The 22,343-nt window shown below is 36.8% G+C and overlaps 1 protein-coding gene across 1 annotated transcript in view; it reads left to right on the plus strand.

Annotated features, from left to right (window-relative positions):
* PLXDC2 (plexin domain containing 2) overlaps nt 1–22,343 on the plus strand; it is a 255,390-nt gene that overhangs the window by 161,280 nt on the left and 71,767 nt on the right. Inside the window, exons 5-6 of the mRNA XM_031066745.1 lie at nt 19,261–19,383; nt 22,185–22,303. Of these exons, the coding sequence (XP_030922605.1) occupies nt 19,261–19,383; nt 22,185–22,303 (242 nt within the window). The remainder of the gene's footprint in view (nt 1–19,260; nt 19,384–22,184; nt 22,304–22,343) is intronic.

The following is a 22,343-nucleotide window of genomic DNA, read 5'->3' on the forward strand; positions in this document are numbered from 1 at the left end:
GAACTTCTTTAACCGTTAGTCATCTTCATGTTATCAGCCTAATCCATTATTTTCATCTTAATCATATCTTATGTGATCCTTGGATAAAATATCAGAGCTGAGGACAGCTGAATGAAACTGTTTTCATAAACACAGAAGTTTTCAGGTGATTTGTTTTGACTTATCTAAAATAAACCAAACGTCCGTCATTCATTACAGTTATTCTAAGCATATGATGACTGGTCCTTACCATAAAGATCTAAAGCCTGACTGCTTCCCTGATTGACTTCATGAAAGCCAACATGCATGAAGCGTTTTTCCTTTCACCTCATCAAGAAAATGAATGATTTAAAAGCACCAGCCTATCAAACCATTTTGTATCACAACCCTTAAGCAGGTTATAGCCCAGTGGTTTTGCAGCAATAAATCTGAAGAAGAAACAAATAAAAGGCTGTCTCTGTAATGAGTGAGTGGATGAAACTTTAGGAGACATTGAGTAGAAGAATCTCATTTATAGGAGTTGATTGATATCCATGGAAAACTTCTCAGCCTTGCAAGAAGATTGAGAAAATAAAATAGCCATAAGAAAAATTACTGACTAGGACTCAGTACACTGATATCAGTTAACGAGATGATTAAAATGAAGGAGCATTTAGATTTGGCTCCTCCTTTAACCCATCAACAAATTGAACACTGTATAAATTTGTAATGCAATGTGCATTTTTTGTGGGAAAAGTTTCCATGGTAACACAGCAGAAAATCAATAAAAGCATTGTGGTGTGATCTAAACACTGCCTCACCTCCAGGTAAAGTTTGTAGCAGTACAAAAACAGTATAGTTATCAGCAAACTGCAGATATTTTGTCTAATTCAGCCAGTTGCTTAATGTTTTTCAAGGATGACTCTAATTTCATCCTGTAAGACTGCCCTATTCTATAACTATAGTTTCTCCAACAGTTCAGTATAAGAATTAAATTGTTTTGCCCAGCGGGGCAGGTGATAACAACTTAAGTAGCCAGGCAATAAACACAAAGGACCATGTCTGGACCAGTTTAGCAGGTCTGCTAGTGTTTTAATGACTTTGATCCTCATTAAATATTCTGTTTTCTAGTATATCAATTTGGTCTCATTACACTTCTGAGGTTGGAAAGAGAATTTATAAAGTGCTCATTTATGCTTTTTGAGGCAGAAAAAGCTTTTTTCTTATTAGTCTGGAAATTAATGGGTATGTCACAAAATATACATGTAATAGTCTTGCAAGTATTTGCCTTCAGTCAGTCATAGAAAAGGTTATTTTTACACCTGAAAGTATCACAAGAGACAGAGAAATTGAGGTTGGAAGGGACCTCTAGGGGTTATTGTGTCCAACCCCTTTCCCAGGCAGGGCCACATGCAGCCAATTGCCTACAGCAGTGGCCACAGAGCTTTTGCATGTCTCCACGGACAAATAGTACACAAAGTCTCTGGAAAACCCCAAGCCCTGTGATCTCTAGGCTAAACAGCCCCCTAATCATCTTTGGAATGTCCTTACTGGAGCACCCTTCACTGAACTCTCACCAGTAATTCCATATCTCTGTGGTGCTGAGGAATCCTTTTTGTCAGTTTTTTATGATACTGCTAAAAATTTTGTGAAGTATGCAGGCTGCATAGCACAGATTATTGTTAAAATCAAGAGTTACTCTGTTAGGTACAGAATTCCTTGCCCCAATGTCTTCACCAAAAATCCTTCAGTTAGAAATAAATACTTAAAACTCAGCAATGAAATTCAGAAAAAAACATTAAAATTCTGTCAGAGAGTCAGTTGCAGAAGGGTATTCCAACCTGGCCAACAGGAGGCCTGTTTAATGGGGAAAGACACAAAGTATTGGAAACATGCAGCCTTGAGAAAGCAGGGAGGACTTGAGCAAGTGCCTCAGGAAAGAACTACTCAGATTAAGGATGGGAAAAAAAGGCTTTGAATTGTGATGTGCTGAGAACTGATGGTAAAGGGAAAATTTATCTCTGAGCAGAAGCAGATCAGTAGCAGTAAAAAGTCAAGATGAAATATTCAATATATGCAACTGAGTAGTGAGCAGTACCAAAGGACATAATCTGCAACATTGGTATCTTAAATTCCTTGCTTCATCAGCAGTAAGAGGAAGAGAAAGCAGGAAGAACTTTGGTAAATCCTGCCAACTTTTATTAAGGTATCAAAAATCAGCTGAATACTTTTCCTCTGGCATCTCATTCAGAAAACATTTGACTGACTATGCATAAGATTAAAGATCCAGTAGAGGGTTGTGCCCAAGAATTAGATAAGCCAAATATTTTGTGCCGTGATCTTTCTGTGTAGTCAATTTTGCTTAATTTTACTAACTGTCTACAACGAATGTGGAGATTTTTCCAAGGACTCCCTATGAACACAATATGAACAATTCAGCTTTCCATATAAAATATAGACATAATCGTGTCTTATGAAAATAAAGCACTAGTTTAGACCAAGATATGTCATTTACCGGTGGTAACAGCTAGCAAAATTTGAGCTTCTTTTTTTTTCTGGGGGGGTGGGGGATGGTTAGTGGTTTTGTTTGTTTGTTTGTTTTTGTTGCTTTGTTTTTGGTTTGGTTTGGTTTGGTTTGTTGGTATTTTTTGAAAGAAGGGTTGGAGTTTTTTTTGGGTTTATTTGGAGGGAGGGATGAGGGGAAGTGGATTTTCCTGTTTCATGTTTAATTACTGTTAGGAGACCTGGAAAAACTGTGCTCAAGCTATACCCAAAATTTTCACCAATTAAAATAGATTTCATTAGAACTTTCTCCCTACCACGTACAAGGACAACTTGTGAATTATGTTTCACATTACTAACTCAATGGAAGCTCAGCAATATCAGAGTAGGATTTGTGTGTACTCTGTCAAGAGAGATGCTGTTCTAAAGATCACATCCATCATGTCTAAAGCTGTTCCTGAGTTTGGATGATTCATGTTATGTGGTAGTTACTTTTTGTCCTCTGCACTTATAAAAAATAAAATTATCACACAGCAGTTCAATTTGGACTTCACCCAAGAGCTCCTACTGCCTGATGCTGGTACTTACTCTACAGTCTATGAATTTTCCCAGTTTACTAATTTGCAGGTTAAGTGAAATGGTACTGTGTGTACATCTTATAAGAAAATTAAATGTGCAAAACTATGCCAATGACACATTCCCAAATAAAGGCTTAAGTGTAGCTGAAATTAAATTGTCACTACAGAAATGTGTTTGACTGCACATCTCTACTTTGGAAGTGAGAAGTATCGTACTGCAGAGAAAATGTGCAAATAAGTAATGTTTTAGTAGAAATAGTCTGCCACTCTTTACTCTCTGCTGGAATTCCAGCATCCCAATTTACCCAAAAATCACTCATGTTTTAAAACAATTAACAAAGGGAACCAGAAGAAGAAAATAAAGCAATGGTAGTAGAAGTAAATGTACAAACCTACATATGGAGTGATTAATGCCATCTGAACAAAAAAAAAAAAATAGACAACTGGAGAAAGTGAGGTGAAGGAAAAAAAATTGTCATCTTTGTTCTAGAAAGAGAGGTAGCACCATCCCTCTGCCCAAAATAGCCTGCCACCTTTTACCAGATTTTCTGTACTGATTCTTTTAAATATATTCTCTGCTTGTTCATTTCAATAAATACTAAAAAATGAGAAACATATCAGTGTCATTATAAAGTTATTTTCTAGCTAGCAATAATATATACATGACAGAAAAAAGGTTCTTACAATATATATTTTCTCCCTAAAAAGTAGCTATATGATCTGAGCATTATAAATACTTAATTAAATATATTGTACAAAATATTATTATTGTTAGTGTGCTTTTTAAAGAAGCAATAGCCTTTGTGCAATGAAATCTTTCCTCTTTCTAAATGTAGAAGGGAAGATGAAATGGGAAACAGGGCAAGAGAGATGAAACTCACTTTCAATTAAGGCATATATTTACTTATGTAGTCAATGAAATGAAAAAGGTAGTTCAGAGTGCCTAATTTAGCCTTCTTGGATGAAAGCCTGTTAGCCTCTGCAATAGGATTCCCTCCTCAGAGCTGGCCCCTTCCCCCTCTGCAATCTGGAAACATGCTGAGAGCAGCCAGTGCCAAGCATGCCAAGGTTTCCTCTCTTGTGCCTAAGTGAATGTATGATTTTCATTTGCCAGAGGTGTAAATACAATTTTCTCTTGAGGTTGGATGGAAGGTCTGGAAGCAGCCTGAGGCAGAAAGGTCCCTAGGCCTGGCTGGATTCTGTTTTTCTATGAGTCTGTTCAGCAAAATGGGAAACACTGTCCATGGCATTCAGCCACTTGTGCTGCAAGACATACTTGACTGCCAAGAGGACTGTGTGTGAATGTCTCATTAGGGCTGAAGATTAAGCGTGTAGAAGTTTGAACTTGGATTCCATGTATGGCTGAATGGTAGCTGAGATTCTACTTCAGTGCTATGATAATATTGGTAGGAGATAGAGATAGGCATTCCCTTTGTTAGAAAAAATTAGTAAGTGGAAAACAGGACTTCATGTCAAAACCACTAGCCTTTTTGTCCACTTTAAGCACCCTTAATATTGACTGAACTCAACAGGTACTGAGGGACCTTGGAGCCTCTGCAGACACAGGCCCTTAGATACTTTTATAATTTGCTAAATGAGAAAACCCATCTCTGCAACTGGTAGAATATTCAGCCCTTTAGGGCTTTTCATTTGTTTGTGTTTCCAGCTTTTGCAGAATAACTGAGGCATTACATACTGTCATACAATGACTGGATTTTGTATAGCTTTAACTGTAAATAACTTGCATGTATTTTATGAAAAACTATTTTCCTGAGTGTTTTAAAAATCTACATTAAAATTTCGGTTTTATATTTAACATAAATTGAATTGTTGAGTTCTCTCTTTGTGATTCCATCTTGTGAATTCATCGCTCTTATTTCAATAGCATTTTTAATGGCACTTGGTCCTTCTACTCTTTCTATAGTTTATGTTAAGTGATAAGAATTAGAGACATGTCTGCTTTTTTTTCTATTGAGAAATGGCTTGGCATTCATTTAAATCAAATTTATAAGCCATTGTGTTCAACCTGGTAAGGCTTAAGGAGTTTTCAAAAGCTGAAAGAAAGTGTCAGGTTATGGTTTCTTAAGAACCAATGTTTTCTGCAATAGAGAAGCTTTTCTGGTTGAGTGCCTTTAAGTATCTTGTTATAATAATATTTTAATTTCTTTTTACTGGCTTATTTTGAAGCTGAACGTGAATGTTGAACATGTTGATCTTGAATGACCTTGAATGTTAGACATTCAAGCTCAGAATTTTCATGTGATTTCCTTCTCATGCTTCATCACTGAATCTGTGTATTTGCAAACGAAAAAGCCTGTGTCTCTCCTGTTTTAAGAAGCATCTTTCAGTCATTGTTGAAAAGGTTTTTCAGCTGTCTTAGACATGTAGGCATGTGATTTCATTTCAGGAAGAGGAGATTAGGTCATCTTCCTAGAACTGACGAAAAGGAAGTGAAATTATCAGATTTGCTCTTACTTTCCACTTTCAGCAATTAAGAAGTTTGTTAGATGTAGTTTAGGCAAAAAATTTTAGAAGGTTGAGAGGGAGTAGGCTGGCCCAATGAGAGTCTTAAGTGGAAATAGAAAGCTCGAGAGATTTTCAGAATTACATGGATCATAACAAGTTGTGGGAATTCATGAAGACTTTGAATTGACATAAGCCTTCACAGTCTAGAAAAGAAACAGTTTCCCTCACTGCTGACCTTGTCTGCTAGCTATCCTGGGATAGCAGAAGTGCTTACACAGCAGTTCAGTGAAGTGGGGTGATGAAGCATTTTTTTGGTGCTATTGCTGGCTTAATCTGTTCCTCGGTAGGAGGTGTGTGAAAGCAGGTAAAGTGGTTGGGAGCCACTTTCGTTGGACGTGACATTGTATGAGGATGTGAGTTTACGTCACCTTGATGGGTTTATTAAACAGGATAAAGAACTGGAAGTTGAATTTCCGTTGGAAAGTGTGAGTCTAGCTTGGAGGCAAGAAGACTGGCATGAAGATCATTGGTGACAGATTGGTGACAACCAATTTTAAGGTTATAAACTCATGCTAGGCTTTTATTTTGGTGCCACCCCTCTGTACTGTACACAAAGGGAAGGCAGTCCTGTTCTGTGATGGAGATTTCAAGGCAGTTTCTCCAAAAAGGTAGGAAAGGGAAAGTTTTCACTTCTGATACCAACCATCATTTTGACAGCTTCAGAGAAAGCAACTAGACATGGTTCTCTGACTACTGCTTGAGTTTGGGCAGTACCAGAGCAGTCCTCTTTCCACTTTTACCTGCTGCAGAAGGAAAAGCAACAGTGGCTACATGGATCTGCACGTTATTACATTCATCCTGTGGTAGGTATACCTGTACCAAGTTTTCTTGTGCTAAGAGCTTTGCTGGTCTTACTTGATATAATACATTATTTATTTGAGCACACAGATAAAATCAATGTTAGTTACATCAGTCACATTGGCAGAAATCCTCAGCAGTGATGCTTTTGAGATGTTGTCTATTCTGCATGACTGAGTTTGTGCAGAGAGTAAGAAGTTGTAGTTAAGGTTTATCTCCAAATAAAAGAGGATGGGTAGTGAATAGAGAAATTAGGGACAGATATGTGTTCATTAAATTCCATGTTGAACTTGCATCTTATGCAGTGCTTTAGAAAAGAGCTGACAGGAGAAAAGAGCTGATGTGACCAATTGGAAACTGACCTCCTCTGCTCCAGAAAGCTTAGTGCAAAAGAGGCAACAAGCACCAGTGCAGTTCAGGAGAGGATACCCCTCAGCTCTCTAGTCCAGTATTGTCAGTGAGTAATAGATGTGGGGATGCTACAAGTGGCTTTGATTTGATGGCTTTCTCAATGTATCAGTCCTGTTGATCAGACACGTCCCAATCATTATTTCCTCTGTCAATAAAACATATTATTCTATCACATTGTATGCCAGTGTATCTCACACTCAGAGTCCTCCTTCTGTCGCTTTGCTTGATGTAGGAAGTTGTAAGATATTCTATTTTTCAAAACCCCTCTCAGTCGGATACCGTACAAAGAAATCAGGATGCACATGATAGAATGTCTGTTAATGCCAAAAAAGTCACTCTGCTGCTCTTGGTCATTTGTGGTCTTGCCTTCCTCACCAGCAGTCACTGAGCTCAGGAAGCTGTTCTCTAATTGTGTCAGGAGTCACTACAGCTTCTCTACTCGCTGTTGTAGTGATTGACCCCTTACCAATTTCCTGGTTTTCTGAAATGTCTCATAAAATGCTTGTGTGACTAAAAGGGTTGCACTACTCTTGGTACTAGCTATAACTTCTTTACATTTCCAGATGAATCAAACTTTCAGGGGGCCTTTACTTGGACTTGTTACTTGTTTACAAGTAACAAAATCTTGGTTACTGCTAGCCATGACTTGCCTTCCATATACTCATAGTGCAATTAGTAACAGAGGGTAAAAAGCTGGTTCTTCCTTACTTACATTTACAAAACACATTTGTATTTTGTAACAAATTATGATTGTTTTTATGTGTTTTCCTGTCTATGGTGAATTTCAAAACATTGTAGTCATCACTGAGGACTGGCCATTGCAACTGAGTCCCCAGATCAGAGAGGATAGATCCACAGTTTTGTGAGAAGATTGTCAAAGCATAAATAATACTGTTAACCTTTGAAAATTTTCTTTGTTGTCTTAGTGCCTCCAAGTGTATACTCAGGATGGACATTTGAAATCTTTTCTTCCTGCCTTTTCTTAGTTTCTTGACAAAGGTCATCAAATCCTGTAGAGAAAAACTATTTTTTCCCTCTATTAAGACGTATGTGCACCTTACCTAATGAGATCCTGTACTCTGAACAAGTAATTGTAATTATGTTCCTCAAAAATGGGATGTGAGTTGCCATACTGATGGCAACTTGTGAAAGTAGCAGCTTCTGGGGTATAAAGTTTGTGCAAGAGTAAAAGTAATAATTATTTCCCTAATGGAGTCATGACAGCAGAGAGAAGGATGACAAGCCATATGTCTACACTCTCTCAGGGGAAATAAATAGAGCCTGCATTATTTTGTTCAAACTGAATGAAGTAAAAAAATTCATAGGTTCTCCATTTTCCCTCTGCTGCCATTCATGACCTTCAACAATGAAAACAACTATGAGTGCAGGTGGTAGCTGAAAGCAGTTTTGTTTCTGCACCTGCCTGTGCATGCTTCCTGAATTTAATCTTTCAGGAACTTTATTTCTTAAAAAAATAATAGAATGTGAACATCACTATATTTTTTTTCCTGGGATTTCATGGGAGGCAAGATTTTCTTCTTGCATCTTGGTGGTTTAATCCATACTCTCCATTTTGTTATTCATTCAAAAGGAAGTGGTTAAAATGCTCAAGGAAAGAACTGTCACCACTCTTCTGTAGCTGTCATCTGATGTGAAGAGCAGCCTATTGTGTCTTATGCCACAGACAGATGTTTCCCACCAAAGCATGATGAAACAGCCTTATCCTCATTACAGCTAATGTCTGTCTAAGGCTTTCTGCCTTAGATTAAGACTAGACTTCTAGCTTTCCTGATATAACTTTTATCTTTTGGGTGGGTGATGAGACATGGGGCTACAGTTATGCTTTACCATGTTGTAATGTTGAAAGGAATGAACATGTTTTCTTTGGGCAGACCCTAAATGGCTGTTCCTTGGCAAATACAATCCAGCCACATGTGATGATTACTTTTACTAAGTCTAAACATAATTATGTTGTAAGCTGCACTTTGGCTTGGGAGGCAGGGATCACTGTTTATGTACCCTGCGATTATATGGCATTTACCACAGATATCCTATTGCTGCTTGTAACTTACCATGTGATTAAATGACCAACATTTATCATCAGAGTGAAGTGTGCATTGTATCATATATCTTCCATAACTTAGAACAACATTGTAACTTAAGTCCTCTACTTTTTAGAAATGAATTTTTGATCTAGTTTAGTCTAAAGAACTTTTCTGTTTAGTTCTTATGCCTCTTCTTCCCACAGTCATATTTTAGCTCATCATGTGATAGTCAAAATACTTACACAAAGCATTTGCAAAACATCCTCAGTCATTTAGAATTTCTTTCAGATCGGGTACCAATGCATACTGAATTTATGAAAGATGACCCTTCCTGCCTTTTGCAAATGTCTAAAAGACACGAACCATGTGTTTTCATATGTATTTTTACTGAGGCACAGAAGCATAAACCCAGTTTGATGTTTCTGTTAGTACACACTGCCCAGTGCTGTAAGGCACCCCCCTGGCAGGGCTGATGTTGTTGTACAGTAAAATGCCCAGAAAATTCATCACAGCATGTGCAGTATTCTGATGATAAATACACTTCAACTTGTTAGAACCAGCCATGAGACTAGGCAGAACCATATTTACTAGAGGCCTTCACAGAGATTTCACTCAAATCAGCTTCCTCCTGATGGCTTTTTAGGCCTATGAGAAGCTGAACTATGAGCAGCACAGCTACATGCCACCCACAGCCTAGCCATGGCCTATTTCTCACTCTGACTGCAAGAAAAGATGGGTTATCACAGGTCTGAGATCTTCAGATGGAAGGATCAATTCCCTTGTGCTCCTAAACCTCTGCATGCAGAACTCCAAAACAGGCTCATCATTGCTTTTTCTTAAAGGAGCACACCCCACCTTTTGAGAACTTCTGGAAATGGTACCAAAGACTTTTCTTTAATTTTTTTATGTCTATAAGTGAAATCATTTTAGTCATCCCTTTAGAGTGCTTATTCATTCAAAAAAAACCCTATTTTAAAATAAGAACTGTAAAGATGTTACTTTTATTCCAGTCTTTTTGTTCGAAGTTGAAGCTAGTATACTTATGACAGACTTGTAATGGTTTAGTTCAAACTAGTATTGAAATTTTTTTGTCCTTTATTCTTTTTGGTCAGATAATTAAAACCTTGGACTTGGAACTGTGATACAGCACAGGTCCCCTTCTAATAGGAAGATAAGAGAAAGCTTTTTCTTTAATTAAAAGAATTAATTTTAAATGAGAGTGTAATTACCCAGTTTGACAGCACAGATTTTCCTGACATCATTATGGGACTTCTGTTAAGTTACTTTCTTAGAGAGAAAACTTCATCTTTTTGGATCTGTGTGAATATCTTCCTCTATTAACTGCACTGAGGAAGGCATTTTGGTCTTATTTCCATCATGTATTACAAAGTTGTGTATGACCATAAAGGTAGAAACCATGAAGGTCTTTAGTACTGAAATTTTATAAAACTGAAATATCATATAGGAGCACTTTATACAGGCAATATTTCTCTTTATGTAAAGGAAATTTCTCCATTTCCCTACCTGTTTGCAGAAGTTTTTGTGTGTGCTTTAAATTACAGATCAATACAGCGCTTTCATGTAAGGTAATTTGCTTTAATGTAAACTAATGTAACAAAAGAGAGGAAACACAAGCTGTTCGGTCATACCAAAGCTAATGTGATTTAATTCTCAAATTTTTAACACTGAGGCTAATATATTCTAGTTTTCCCCCACTTAGATTTTTGCCTTTTCTCTGTCTAGTTCTGCTCTCGGCCAAATGTTTTCATAGATTAGCTCCACAACTGGAGTGTAGCCCAAAAGATTGTAAGGTAACAAGTGGACAAAGGAGGCAAAGAATGTACAAAACGAAAATTGTCTCTTCAGGATACAGTGTGTCTGCTACAAATCTGGTTAAGTATTGTTGTTATTTTTTGCTGTCTGCTCCTCACCACACCAGCCTACCACCTTCACTGCCTACACAACATCTGTCCCCTGCACAGAGAGCTAGACCAGCAAACTGATCTTAATCAAAAAGGTTTGGTTTGGAGTTTGTTTAATTTTGACCCAGGGTAGGGGTTCCTCATTCAAATTATTGTTTGCCATTAATTCCACTAAGATGAGAAATAAATTGGTGGTGAAATTTGATGAGTGATGTATCCAGTCCTGTGCATCAGGCTGAAGTGACAGAAAGGGGCTGAGCTAGCTGCTTTTCCCTCACCGTGGCTGCACTGAATCCCCTTGGGAGGGATGCAGAGTTCAACGAGAGAAAAGGATAATATGCTTATATTGACATAACCTTTAATTGAGCAACACATATGAGCAAGAACCTCTTTCAGAACATAAAAACACAGCTTGCCTCCACTGAAGCCCAAGTTGTACGTGGACATTTACCAGCTTCCATCTCACTGTTCTGAGCTGTACTTTCACTGCTGAATAGTTCTGCTTAAGGCAAACCCACTCTCCCTCACCTTTCTGAACTCTGTGTGCGACACCAAAAAATGTGGTGGGAGATCAAGGCATTGGACAGCACATAGTTGTGGTGGGATGTTGACAGTAGAGGAACACAGGGCTAAATTCCCCTCTGAAAAATTCCCAATAGAATAAAAACCAAGTTCACTATATGCTATTTCAGTATTATTTTTTTATGTTTACATGTGAAATGTAATTTAGTGGTGCTTGAAACTTCTCTAATGTTGCATATTAGCCCCTGCAGTCTTCCCTGACATGTTGTGTGCTGTTGTTTTACATGAATGTGAATATTGTATACATGGGATTTGTTTAAGTAGTTTATGAAGGATTAACAGAGGCAATGAAATAGTATATACAATGGGTGTGGAATTGATGTCTACATAAAACTCCCAAAGTTATGTTTCAAATAACATTGATTTCTTGCAGTAAAACCCCAGACATTCACCAAACTGTCTTTCTGTTATGCATAAATTTAAAGCACGTTTTTTAAAATTTGAAAAGTTTTATTTTTGTCTTCCACAACCTTGTTGCTTCAAACTTCTATAGAATGAATGACAACCCAGTTTGATGGCATTCAGCATTTTTCTAAACTCTATTATTCTTTTCCTTACTGAATTTTTTGAAACATTGGAGAATAATGATTTCATCATAACCTGAAAGCCTTTTTTTTTTAAATTCCTGTGTATCATGTGATTCAAGTTGCCCATGGTTTATCACGTAAAAAATAACTTTGAAAGTTAGCTGGAGCAAAGAGGAGAATAAACAGAGCAAGGGCAAAAGCTTATGACAGTTCTTATTAGACTCTATAAGAGACAGCAGCAAAAGCAAAAAAAATCTGTATTGATATTAAAACAGTTTGATTCAAATATGAATCCACCCCCCCAATTATATTAAATGTCTCCAAATATTAAAATACTATCCAAAAATCATCCAGTACCATCCAAATTTTTTTATTGGTGACAAGATCTGGTCAGGCATGAAGATGTTTTACCCAACCAGTAAATAGCAGAAATAGACTGCAAAATATCACAAAGAGACTGCAAAATTACATTTTCCTCTAACAGCTCTATTCAAGCCTCTTCCAAGGATTCAGCAGTGCCAAAGTTACTACAATGACACAGCTGCTAAGATATTCATCCCAAGTGAGATAATCCTCCTGTCAACCCCTTTTCTCTGGTTCCAGTCTGTCTAGAAGCTGTGATGGCCTTTGTTTGGCTGAAGCTGAGAGGCTCTTGGGAGCTATCACATGGTGGTGTCTCACCAAGTAGATAAAGTGTTTCATGCCTCTTTCCAAGAATTTTCTCTAAGGAAGTATGATCAGAGAGGAATAGATACAAGACGTTAGACTCTAATGTGGTTTTTTTCCCCTGAAGTTGAGAGCGTTGCAGTTTGGAGTCATTAAAAGTATATGAAGAGATACTTCAGTTACAATTATATTTGCAAGTTCTTTGCATTCCATCATTGTCCTTTCTTAAAAGTCCTCTTGCTCCTAAGTTCTACCTAGTGGTATCTAACAGTCTCCTGACGAGATATGTCTTGTGGCATTGTTTTTCAGAAGAAAAACATCTCCTGGAAAAGTTTTATGATACATTATCCCCTAAATTCCTTCATTGAGCTGAATAGGATATCAATCAGAATGGATTATATTCCACTGGATCACATACTTTTCAAAAAGAGAGCGAATAGCAGGGAAACTACAGCAAGCTGGAAAACTTACTGACATTTACTCAATGTCATACATTGCACGTTCCCAAATATTCCAGATAATGCTTACTTTAGGTATTAACAAAGCAGCAGGAAAAATAATGGTGAAAAACTAATTTTCTGGCCTCTAAATATCTACATAAGATAACACAGAAGTACAGAGAAGAATACAAGAATTGTGGGTAGCTTTTCTTTTTACCTTCATGCATGGACTCACAAGAAAGCCTTGCAAAGCTATGCAATTAAGAAAAACAGTTATGCTCATGCCTTCTGGGGTTTAGCTTTCAGATAGCCCACTTTTTCAGGCCAGAAGAAATGGGTTAGACATTCAATCTAGTCAAGCAAAAGCAAAGCAAAAAAAATATATATAATCTCTCTCTAATTCATTTTTCCCAGAAGGCTAGAAAAAAAAATCATAAAATAGCATGAGAGATTGGTTCATTTTACACTGATCTTGAAAGCTCATTAAGGTATTTAACTTTCATGGATTGTCTGAGGGATCTGGAGTTGCTGTTATCCTTTTGTTTAATTACACTGTAATCTTCATGCAATTACAGTAATGATAAAATTTTTCTACAGACATAACAATAAATTAGCCATCTGGGGATAAATGACATTACTTAAAGCTTACTTCACTGAAATATCAAAGAGAAATTAATATGGCTATATAGGACAAGGCGTGAAAGTAAATTGCATTATCTGTGTCTAGAATTCAGCATTCCAATGTATTTAGAGGCTTAATAGCATAACATATCCTTGAATTTGCTTCATAAAGAAATAACTGATGGAGAAATATAGGAAAAGCACAGGCAAAGCCATTTCTGCATAATTGAAAAAGATACGGTGCAAAGTTTTGTGGGCTGTGCTTTATACACCTATGCAATACTTTTCAACTTCACCAAATAAATACATGAGCAACTACTTCTGATGTTTTATTTCATCGTGCCATCTTTCCATGTAAATGTCTCTTGTGTAGTTTATTTCCAGAAACAAGAATAGGTTCATCAGGTTTTTACTGTTACTGCTGAAGAGAAGTAAAAGAATCTAAGATAAAAATGTGGTATGTCAGAAACAGTGATATATAAAATAAGAAATATCCTGAAAATTAAATGCAAGTCAAAATTCTCAGCAGCATTAATCAAAACAATTGCAAAAAAATCCTACATCCCCCTGGACTTACAACAAAAGAGAAAACTTGCGACTCTGAATCAATCAATTATAAATTTTTGTGCTCTTTATGATAGCAATGACATTGGTATTTGAAGTTATAACTTCACATCAACTTATTTCACTGCTGTTATTTAGCACCAGCAGACACAATGGTTCTTTTTCTCTCTCATTTTCTTTTTACCCAAACATTTTTTCCTTTTTAGAAGACAAAAGATTTTATATAGTGTGAGTAACCTGACCTGGGCAAGAGCTAACAATTACTGAGGGTGAGACTGGTACATTAAGTGCTGTTTCAGCTGCAACTTTCCACCTATCTTCTACTAGAAAATAACTAAACTAAAAATAAAGAAATTTTAAAAACTCTTAACAAGAAGCAAGAAATTCCAGTAATTCAGGTAAATAATGTTGGTTTTGCATATTAGGAAAAATAGTTGGTATACAAAATAAAATATGACATATATAAAAAAAATCAAATGCTAATTGTATTAAGGATTGTGGTAATGTTAAGGTAGCAGAGTGACTGTCTCTATGGAAGGAGGTGGGGGACTGGCCACTACCAGATAGAGACAGATCCATTGCAGGGCACAGCTGAGCCCTGGTGGAGCCTCTAGGGGAGCTCATTCTAAATATTGTAAAATATGTTGCACTTCAGTGTCAGGAGTGAGGCAAAAAGCATGAGAAAAAACACTGTGAACACCAAGGAGAGAAAAGAAGAGGGAGGAGGTCGTTGAGGCACCAAAGCATCTGTAAAGGAGGCCAGCTGGAGCAGGTATTTCCTCACAGACCATGGGAGAGCCACGCTGAAGCAGATATCCACTGCAGCCTGAGGAGGACCCCACACTGGAGAACTCCTGGAGGAACCATGGAGTTCTCGCAATGGAGCAGGTTTATCCTGAAGGATGCAGACCATGGGAAAGATCTATGGTGGAATAGGAAAAAAAATGAGAGGAACAAGAACTGACATAGATGAAGTGTTATGAACTGACCACAAGTCACATTCCCATCCCCCTGCGCTGCTCAGTGGGGAGGAGGAGGTAGAGGGGTTGGGAATAAAGGAGTGACACTAACAAAGCCTGGGAAAAAGGGAGGGGTGGAGGGAAGGTGTTTTAATCTGTCTTTCTCACTATGCAAACCTATTTTATCTGGCAGCAAATTAAATTAACTTTCCCCAAGTCAGTTCTTTCTTGCCCATGACAGTAATTGGCAAGTATTCTCTCTGTTTGTGTCTGGACACACATATTTTTTCATTCTATTTTAGTCCCCTTATCCTGTTGAGGAAGGGCTGTGAGAGAGCAGCTGGGTGGACAGGGGGCAGATGGCAAAAGTCAACCCACCACAGAGAGAGACCAGGGTTTATCTTACAAGTTAGTTGCTAGGCAGCTTAGAAGATGGTTATCTACCTTGATAATTCTGTTGTTGTTGTTCTTGTCTGCATATCTCATATCCTACCATCTCTTTAGACACACTTCAGAGGACTCATTGCCTGTGCTACCCTATATTTTGTCATTCTGTTGGCAAGCATTGTCAAAAAACTTTCTAAGTGATACTGAGTTGGTGCACAGCTAAGAATATAAAAAAGGAAATGACAGAAATCTGATGTGCAGTGTGTTTTAACCTTGTACATTAAATTTTCTTTGTAAACTTGATATGTTAGCATGCAACAGATAAGCATATTTTGGAATGGGTAAATTCAGGCATAAAATGCATTTTTAAATCAAGTCAGGGTCCTACATCAAGTGAGACTGTGCTTTCATGCTTAAGTGGTAATATATGTTTTTTTTCCTGTTTGTGTGAGTGTAAATTTGTACACAGTGAGAACTAGAAGTATACTCTTCTTGATTTACAAGTGGTTTTAGTATTAGTTCAGCCTTAGTTTTAGTTAAATTTATATGTACATATTAGACTTACAAAATGCTGAGCACTTTTCCCTATTTGTCTTCATTTCAGTATTTAGGAGCATATTATGCTTCTAGGTATAGTGCTTGTGGAGAGTCTTGGAAAAGAGCTCTACCAGTGCCTCCCACAAAGGAGAGATTAAGTGGTTCAGGAAACTGCAGGTCTGAAAAATTCTTCCTTGACTAAATGAATCAACCACAAGCATTAAGCATTGTCAGGAAATTAGGTCGCAAATAACATAAGCCAATTTTCTGTGGAATTCCATTCCAGAATAAGGTAATTTTACTTTTGCTGCTCTTTTTAAGTCATAGTTGCAATGATAAAATATCCATGGTCAATGGTGGCTTCATCTTGTGAATCTTTGGGATGATTTGAAATGACTTTGTGTTCCTTTGCAAGTTGTTCTGCTGCATGACTGGAGTTCTCATTAGAATGATCTTCATGCAAGGCCTGCCTGCTTCCCAGCTATCATCCACCTCCTGCTTTCCATTTTTGTCTATAGTAGAGCTGCATCCGGCAAATACTTCGAAATACGCTTTGTGGTTACTAATTACTTGGGCTGATTTACTTGGTTAAGTGTTCCAGCACAACTGAGTCCTTTTTTTTCCTATTGTATCTGCCTCATTATTAGCTATAAGGGTGACATTTATACAGTAAATGTGATGAAAGCATGAAAGGGAAACTGTGTAAGTGTAGGATGAGTGTGCAAGGGATGAATAAGTACTGAACTATTCAGGCTAATTCTAATATACAAATACGGATTCAAAGGTTTTGTTGGTATTGTCTTCAAAATATTTTTGAGGAATGGTTTCAAGGTTATGGACCTACCCACAACTGTGTTAAAATATGTGTGCAGATGTCCACAGGGATAATAAGCAGCACATAGTATGAAATAGAATTCTGTGGAATAATACTTTCTGAAAATGTCTAAATAAGCATAAGGGATTATTAATCAAGGGAATGACATTTTAGAAGCAAACACTAATAAGCAGGAAATAGTGAAAATGTCTTTCAGGGGCTATACTTTGGCAAGGTAGTTGGCTATCCTAAAATAAGTAATAGCATAAAATCAGCCACACTTGTATGTTCTGAAAGCTCACATTTATAAATGACTTGTAAATACGTGTAGGCAGATTCTTTTTCTAAACTGGCATTTCTCTCTCCCTAGTACCAAAAGAGAAAAGTGGTATTTAGATATTCAATTCGAAGAATCTGCCCCCCAGTCTTCCCCTCTGCCTGCTAAAAAAAAAAAAGTTTTAGTTTAATCTTAAGAATAAATTTAGTAGTTAGGGGGTGCCCAGATATTAAAATACTGTATCTTTTGAGTACACAGATATGTTTTAAATGAAAAAAAAATCTCAGTTCCTAGGTCACCCCTTTGTCAGATACCAAATCTTTGCAACTGAATCTTTTATTTTCCCCACACTTGACTTTTTCTTAGGCTCCCTATCACCACCACAAGAGCTGACTTCACAGAACAAGATATTATCTATAAGTAGCTGTGCAGGAGAATTACTCCAGAGAACCACCTTGTTTGTTTATAGCATCTTATGACTTCTAGAACTAGTTCATGAGCAGTTGGCAAGCATTTAACTGTGTATTTCAGAAGAGAGCAGGAGTAGGAGGGTGGCTAAAGCACTCCAGAAACTTATTTTTTCATGCACTCAGAGATTTCCTATATCATATTGAACAAATCTGTTAATGAACCCTCCCATCTCACATTGGTTAGGATGGAGATATTGTTAAGAAAGTGAGGTCTCACACTAAGAGTTTTTAGTAGTATAGAATAATAGCAGTTTTGATCAGGTTCATATTTGGTTCTGGAATTTCACAATTATGTTTTAGAGTTAGATTTATAGGCTACTTTGTCACATGTTGTATTGCCATGTATTAAAGGTAAGAAGAAAGGAACTCTTGGCCTTGGCAGTGAAGGGTTTTGTAGAGGAAGAGAGACTCACAATGTGATTGAAAATGGGAAAGGAAACATAAACCAGCCTAATTAGTGTTGAAAATAATGCTATAATTTTCCAGTAAAGAATTATATTTCTTCTATATGTCTTTCTAATAATATTTTTCATATTAGAAAATTTTCAGCTCTTATATTATCTTGTTGTTGAGATGTTTGCTGTTGTAATATACTTCATTGAATCAATAGAAGTAGAAAAAGCAAAAACATCATAAGACACCCTCTGCTAAACACTAGGAGGGGAGGTAATATGCCAACATCAATTTTGAAGATCTGTCTGCAGCTCAAATCAACTTAAAGGCAAGGGGTAACAAAAGGACTCATTCTAGGGCAATGGGAGTTTTTAAATCAAGTTTTCATCTGGGCACTTAAAATACTTAGTTCCATTAGCCAGTTGAAGTGAAATTGGCAAACCTAAACCACACAGTTTTATTTGTAGACCATTTATTGTTTAAAACAGAAGGAGGTTCTTGCCATTAAAATACACTGATGTTTGCTTTGAAGAAAACTGCTGTATCTACTGTATTCACCACAGATGACTGGTCTTTCAAAGGTAGGGCTCCAATTCCAAACCAGTAAAAGGTTTTGGATGAGCACTTCAGATGAAAGAAGCCCACTATTGATCTGAGGAGAAATGTCAATTCAGGGATGAATAGGACAGACTAGTGAGACCTGACACAGCAGAGAATGTCGTAGAAATGTTGCTTGCCTTATAAACCTGAAAAAGTCCTATCTGTTCCACTTTTCATCTGACTCTTTTTTTTTAAAGGTTGTCACTTCTAGTCTGAAATAGTCCCTTACTCTGTGTCTCTAGAAATATGAAAAAGGGTTAGAGTAACTTTAAAAGAGGTCACAAATTGCATGAGCAAAACAAACTGCAGATTTTTGGAAAGTATGGGAGAAAGCACTATGGAATATGCCTGGTGGTAAATGGCTTATTTTCATAGTGTCACATCCTTGCATTTGGCTCTTAACTGGAGTTATTCTTCCTTGAGTTTTCAGTGTTTTTTATTTCTGTATGAAACCTTCTTGAACTATTTGCTCCGTTATTCATTTTGGATCTTGTTTTTCTGGCAGCCATCACAGATGTTTTTCTGAAATTTTAACTCCTATTTAATTCACTATAAAATATGCGGCGGAATTAATTTCTCTCAGATGACCCTTTAATGCTCTGGCAATGCCTAATTCAACCTGCCATTCTATTAAAGTATTCTCAGAATTTACTGAAATGGTCTCAATTTTTTTTTTATTGTAGGTTTCATATATACTGGAGAAGTTGTGCATCGAATGTTAACAGCTACCCAATATATTGCACCATTAATGGCAAATTTTGACCCCAGTGTGTCAAGAAATTCAACAGTCAGATACTTTGATAATGGTATGTAGCAGTCCTTGTCTGTATCCTTTGGCTCTTCTTATTTTCCTAAATAATTATTTCAGAAGGAGGCATTGAGGATTTAAAAATTTTTTTTTGCTTTTTGTTTTTTAATTTAGAGGCTATATAGAGCATGTGACGACATCTATAAGCAATTATTAATTTAGAACACAGTAAAGAATCATGAATGCCTTTTCTTAATTGAGCAGATATCATCTGGGGGTTGAAGTACATAAACTCAAACTAGCAATGCATTTTATCAGTTTTAGAAGGGAAAATCTGTCTTATATAACAGTGTAAATTCAAAGTGTTACTTCAAAGTATTTATAGTGGATACCATCTGTCCACTACCTAAAATGAAAATAGCGTTTGTGGAGTGCAGTAGCAAGAATACACAGAAGCAGGGCAGGGATAAGGTTAATAAACCTGTCAATGACTAAGTGTTCATGGAGTCCCAGAATTGGAATCCAATACACTCATCTACACCACGAGTTCTCAACAGTTCCTTGTAAAAAAGATTGAAAGAGGAAAAGGCAAGCTGCAGTGTTGTACTTGAAACTCTGTGAGAACTTTCAAAGCCCTTGAATGTGTGGATATTTTTCTCTTGAAGTCAGTTGTAATCAATATTTTAGAAACATTCCCTACGTTGTTAAAAGGCACCTGCTGCTTTACATCAGTCCTTTAGTGATCAGCTACAGTAGCAGATAAAACTTGGAGAGTTTTAGTATTGTGAATGAATATCATGACATCCATGACTTCTAAATTATCCTGGATACATCTGTGCTATTTTATATATGCTTATTTATAGTGAATTTAAACAAAAATTGCCAGCAGGTTCAAAAACGTTTCATATTTCCAATAATATTTTTTTTAATTATTACCAAAATGTGTTCTGTATCTTTTACATCTAGTCATAAGCTTTCCTTACAATCTAGTCATTGCAATGTTTGTTTGTTAAAAATCCAATATAACGCTTACATGAGAAAATCCTACTCCTTCCATGAAGAGTTTTGAAAGAGAAAAAGATATAATTTTCACGTTCTAAATTATCTAACATTTTGGCCAGATATTTGTCATCTTTACTTAAAGAACCTCAGGATTCTGGAGAAGATGTGGCGAATTCTCATTTTAGTCCTGACTTCCAGTCTTCACAGCAGGTGTACCAGGCTGTATCACATGGCTTTCATTATGAGGTTGAACAGTTCTTTGAGATTTTGGATTCTTCTTCATGTGTAATGCATCATCTTTTTAGCAACATGGGCTTTAGGACAAAGAATTTTTTATCTTAACACAAGTAAGAAGGAACGGAGCAGATTGCATCTTCAGCACCTTATTTCTTACTCATCTGTGTTTTGTCCCCATGAGTAAGTGCTCTGCCATAAAGCAGCATCTGTAGTGGGAAAGCAGAGAGTGTGGGGATCCATCAAAGTCTCACTGGTGGAGCTAACTCCAAGGAACTTAGGTACACACAAATCTACATGAAAGTCTCTGGAATGAAAGGACAGTTTGGGTGGCAGATGATTTCCATTTTAGCTTGTGGTTCTGAGATGCACATAGGTCTGAAGTGCTCAGTGACTGACTAGAAGAAATTTTGGCTAATTGTGCTCTAATAACTTTGCAAGTTATAACTTTACATTTAAAATAAATGTAATGACTTTACATTTAAAATAAAATGTAATGCAATAAAATAAATATTTAGAAAGTATTAATGTGGTTGCAAAGGAAAAAATGCCCTGTGTGCACAATTAATGCCTACTATACAGAAAAACACAAGGAACAATAACGTGTTGGACTTGGTGCAGTGTGAACCCAAAATTTGCATACTCATAGTTTCATGACCACCCCTGTCAAGATGTGTTCATGACAGTTACAGCACAGATCTGTAGCAAAAGATTTTTCAAGGACATATCAAAAATATATTGAACTGAATATGTACTGACCCATCATTAACATTCTAGGAAGAAAGGAAATTAAAGTCTGAATCAAAGCACATAACTCCCATTACTGCCAAAAAAGAGAAGTTTTTGAGGAAGGCATGTAAAGATGAAAATGTTGTTTTCAGTAAACACGGTTTTGGTGATAAGTGTCTCAACATCTGTAAAATATGCTCACAGGGTATGTAAGTTGCTTGAGAAATATTTTTAGTGTGGTAAGTGCATCTTCAGCCACTGAACTCCTGTGAATATTAACAAGGCTCTTGCAACTGAATCTCTGCATACCAGACTCAATATTTGCCTTGTCTATGACTTCTCAGTGAGTTTGATTTAAACTACATTTATTTATTGCCAACAACTAACATTTCTCAATTTGCACAACCTCAGCAAGGGCCTGCACCATGCAGAAAAAAAATATTCAATTAATGCATAGTTAATGGAAGAATCTGAATTCTTGAAATAATAACTTTTACTAAGCAGGGAATACTGCTAGCAGTTCACATTTCAAAGCCATGTATAAAGTGTAAAGAATGCCACTGCAGAGAGGTGGTAATGGCAGCACGCCTGAACCACTGGATCCTACCTTTAGCTGATTTCTTGTGCAATTTCAAACAAGTTTTTGTCTTGCTTTAGCAGTAGTTGTGCTGCTTGTGTAGCACTGTGGTGTCTACATTTCAGAGAATTTCAGTTTCAACTTGTGTTTGTAATATCTTTGGCATTTCAAGGTGTGGAGCTGAAAGTTGCTAGAAAGAGACAAATCACTGTTCTTGTTTCAAGTGACTGCAGTGAAGTACTTTTTCTACAATCAGTTAATATTTCTCACATTTTTTTCTTCCTTTTGCCTCTCTACCCCCACTCTGGGGTTCACAGGCACAGCACTAGTTGTCCAGTGGGACCATGTACATCTGCAGGATAATTACAACCTGGGGAGTTTCACTTTTCAGGCCACCCTTCTCAATGACGGGCGTATCATTTTTGGCTACAAAGAAGTAAGTTGGGTCTGAGAATTGTAATTTAAATGAACAAATT

Source organism: Geospiza fortis, unplaced genomic scaffold (genome assembly GCF_000277835.1).
Source record: "Geospiza fortis unplaced genomic scaffold, GeoFor_1.0 scaffold138, whole genome shotgun sequence".
Taxonomy (NCBI): domain Eukaryota; kingdom Metazoa; phylum Chordata; class Aves; order Passeriformes; family Thraupidae; genus Geospiza; species Geospiza fortis.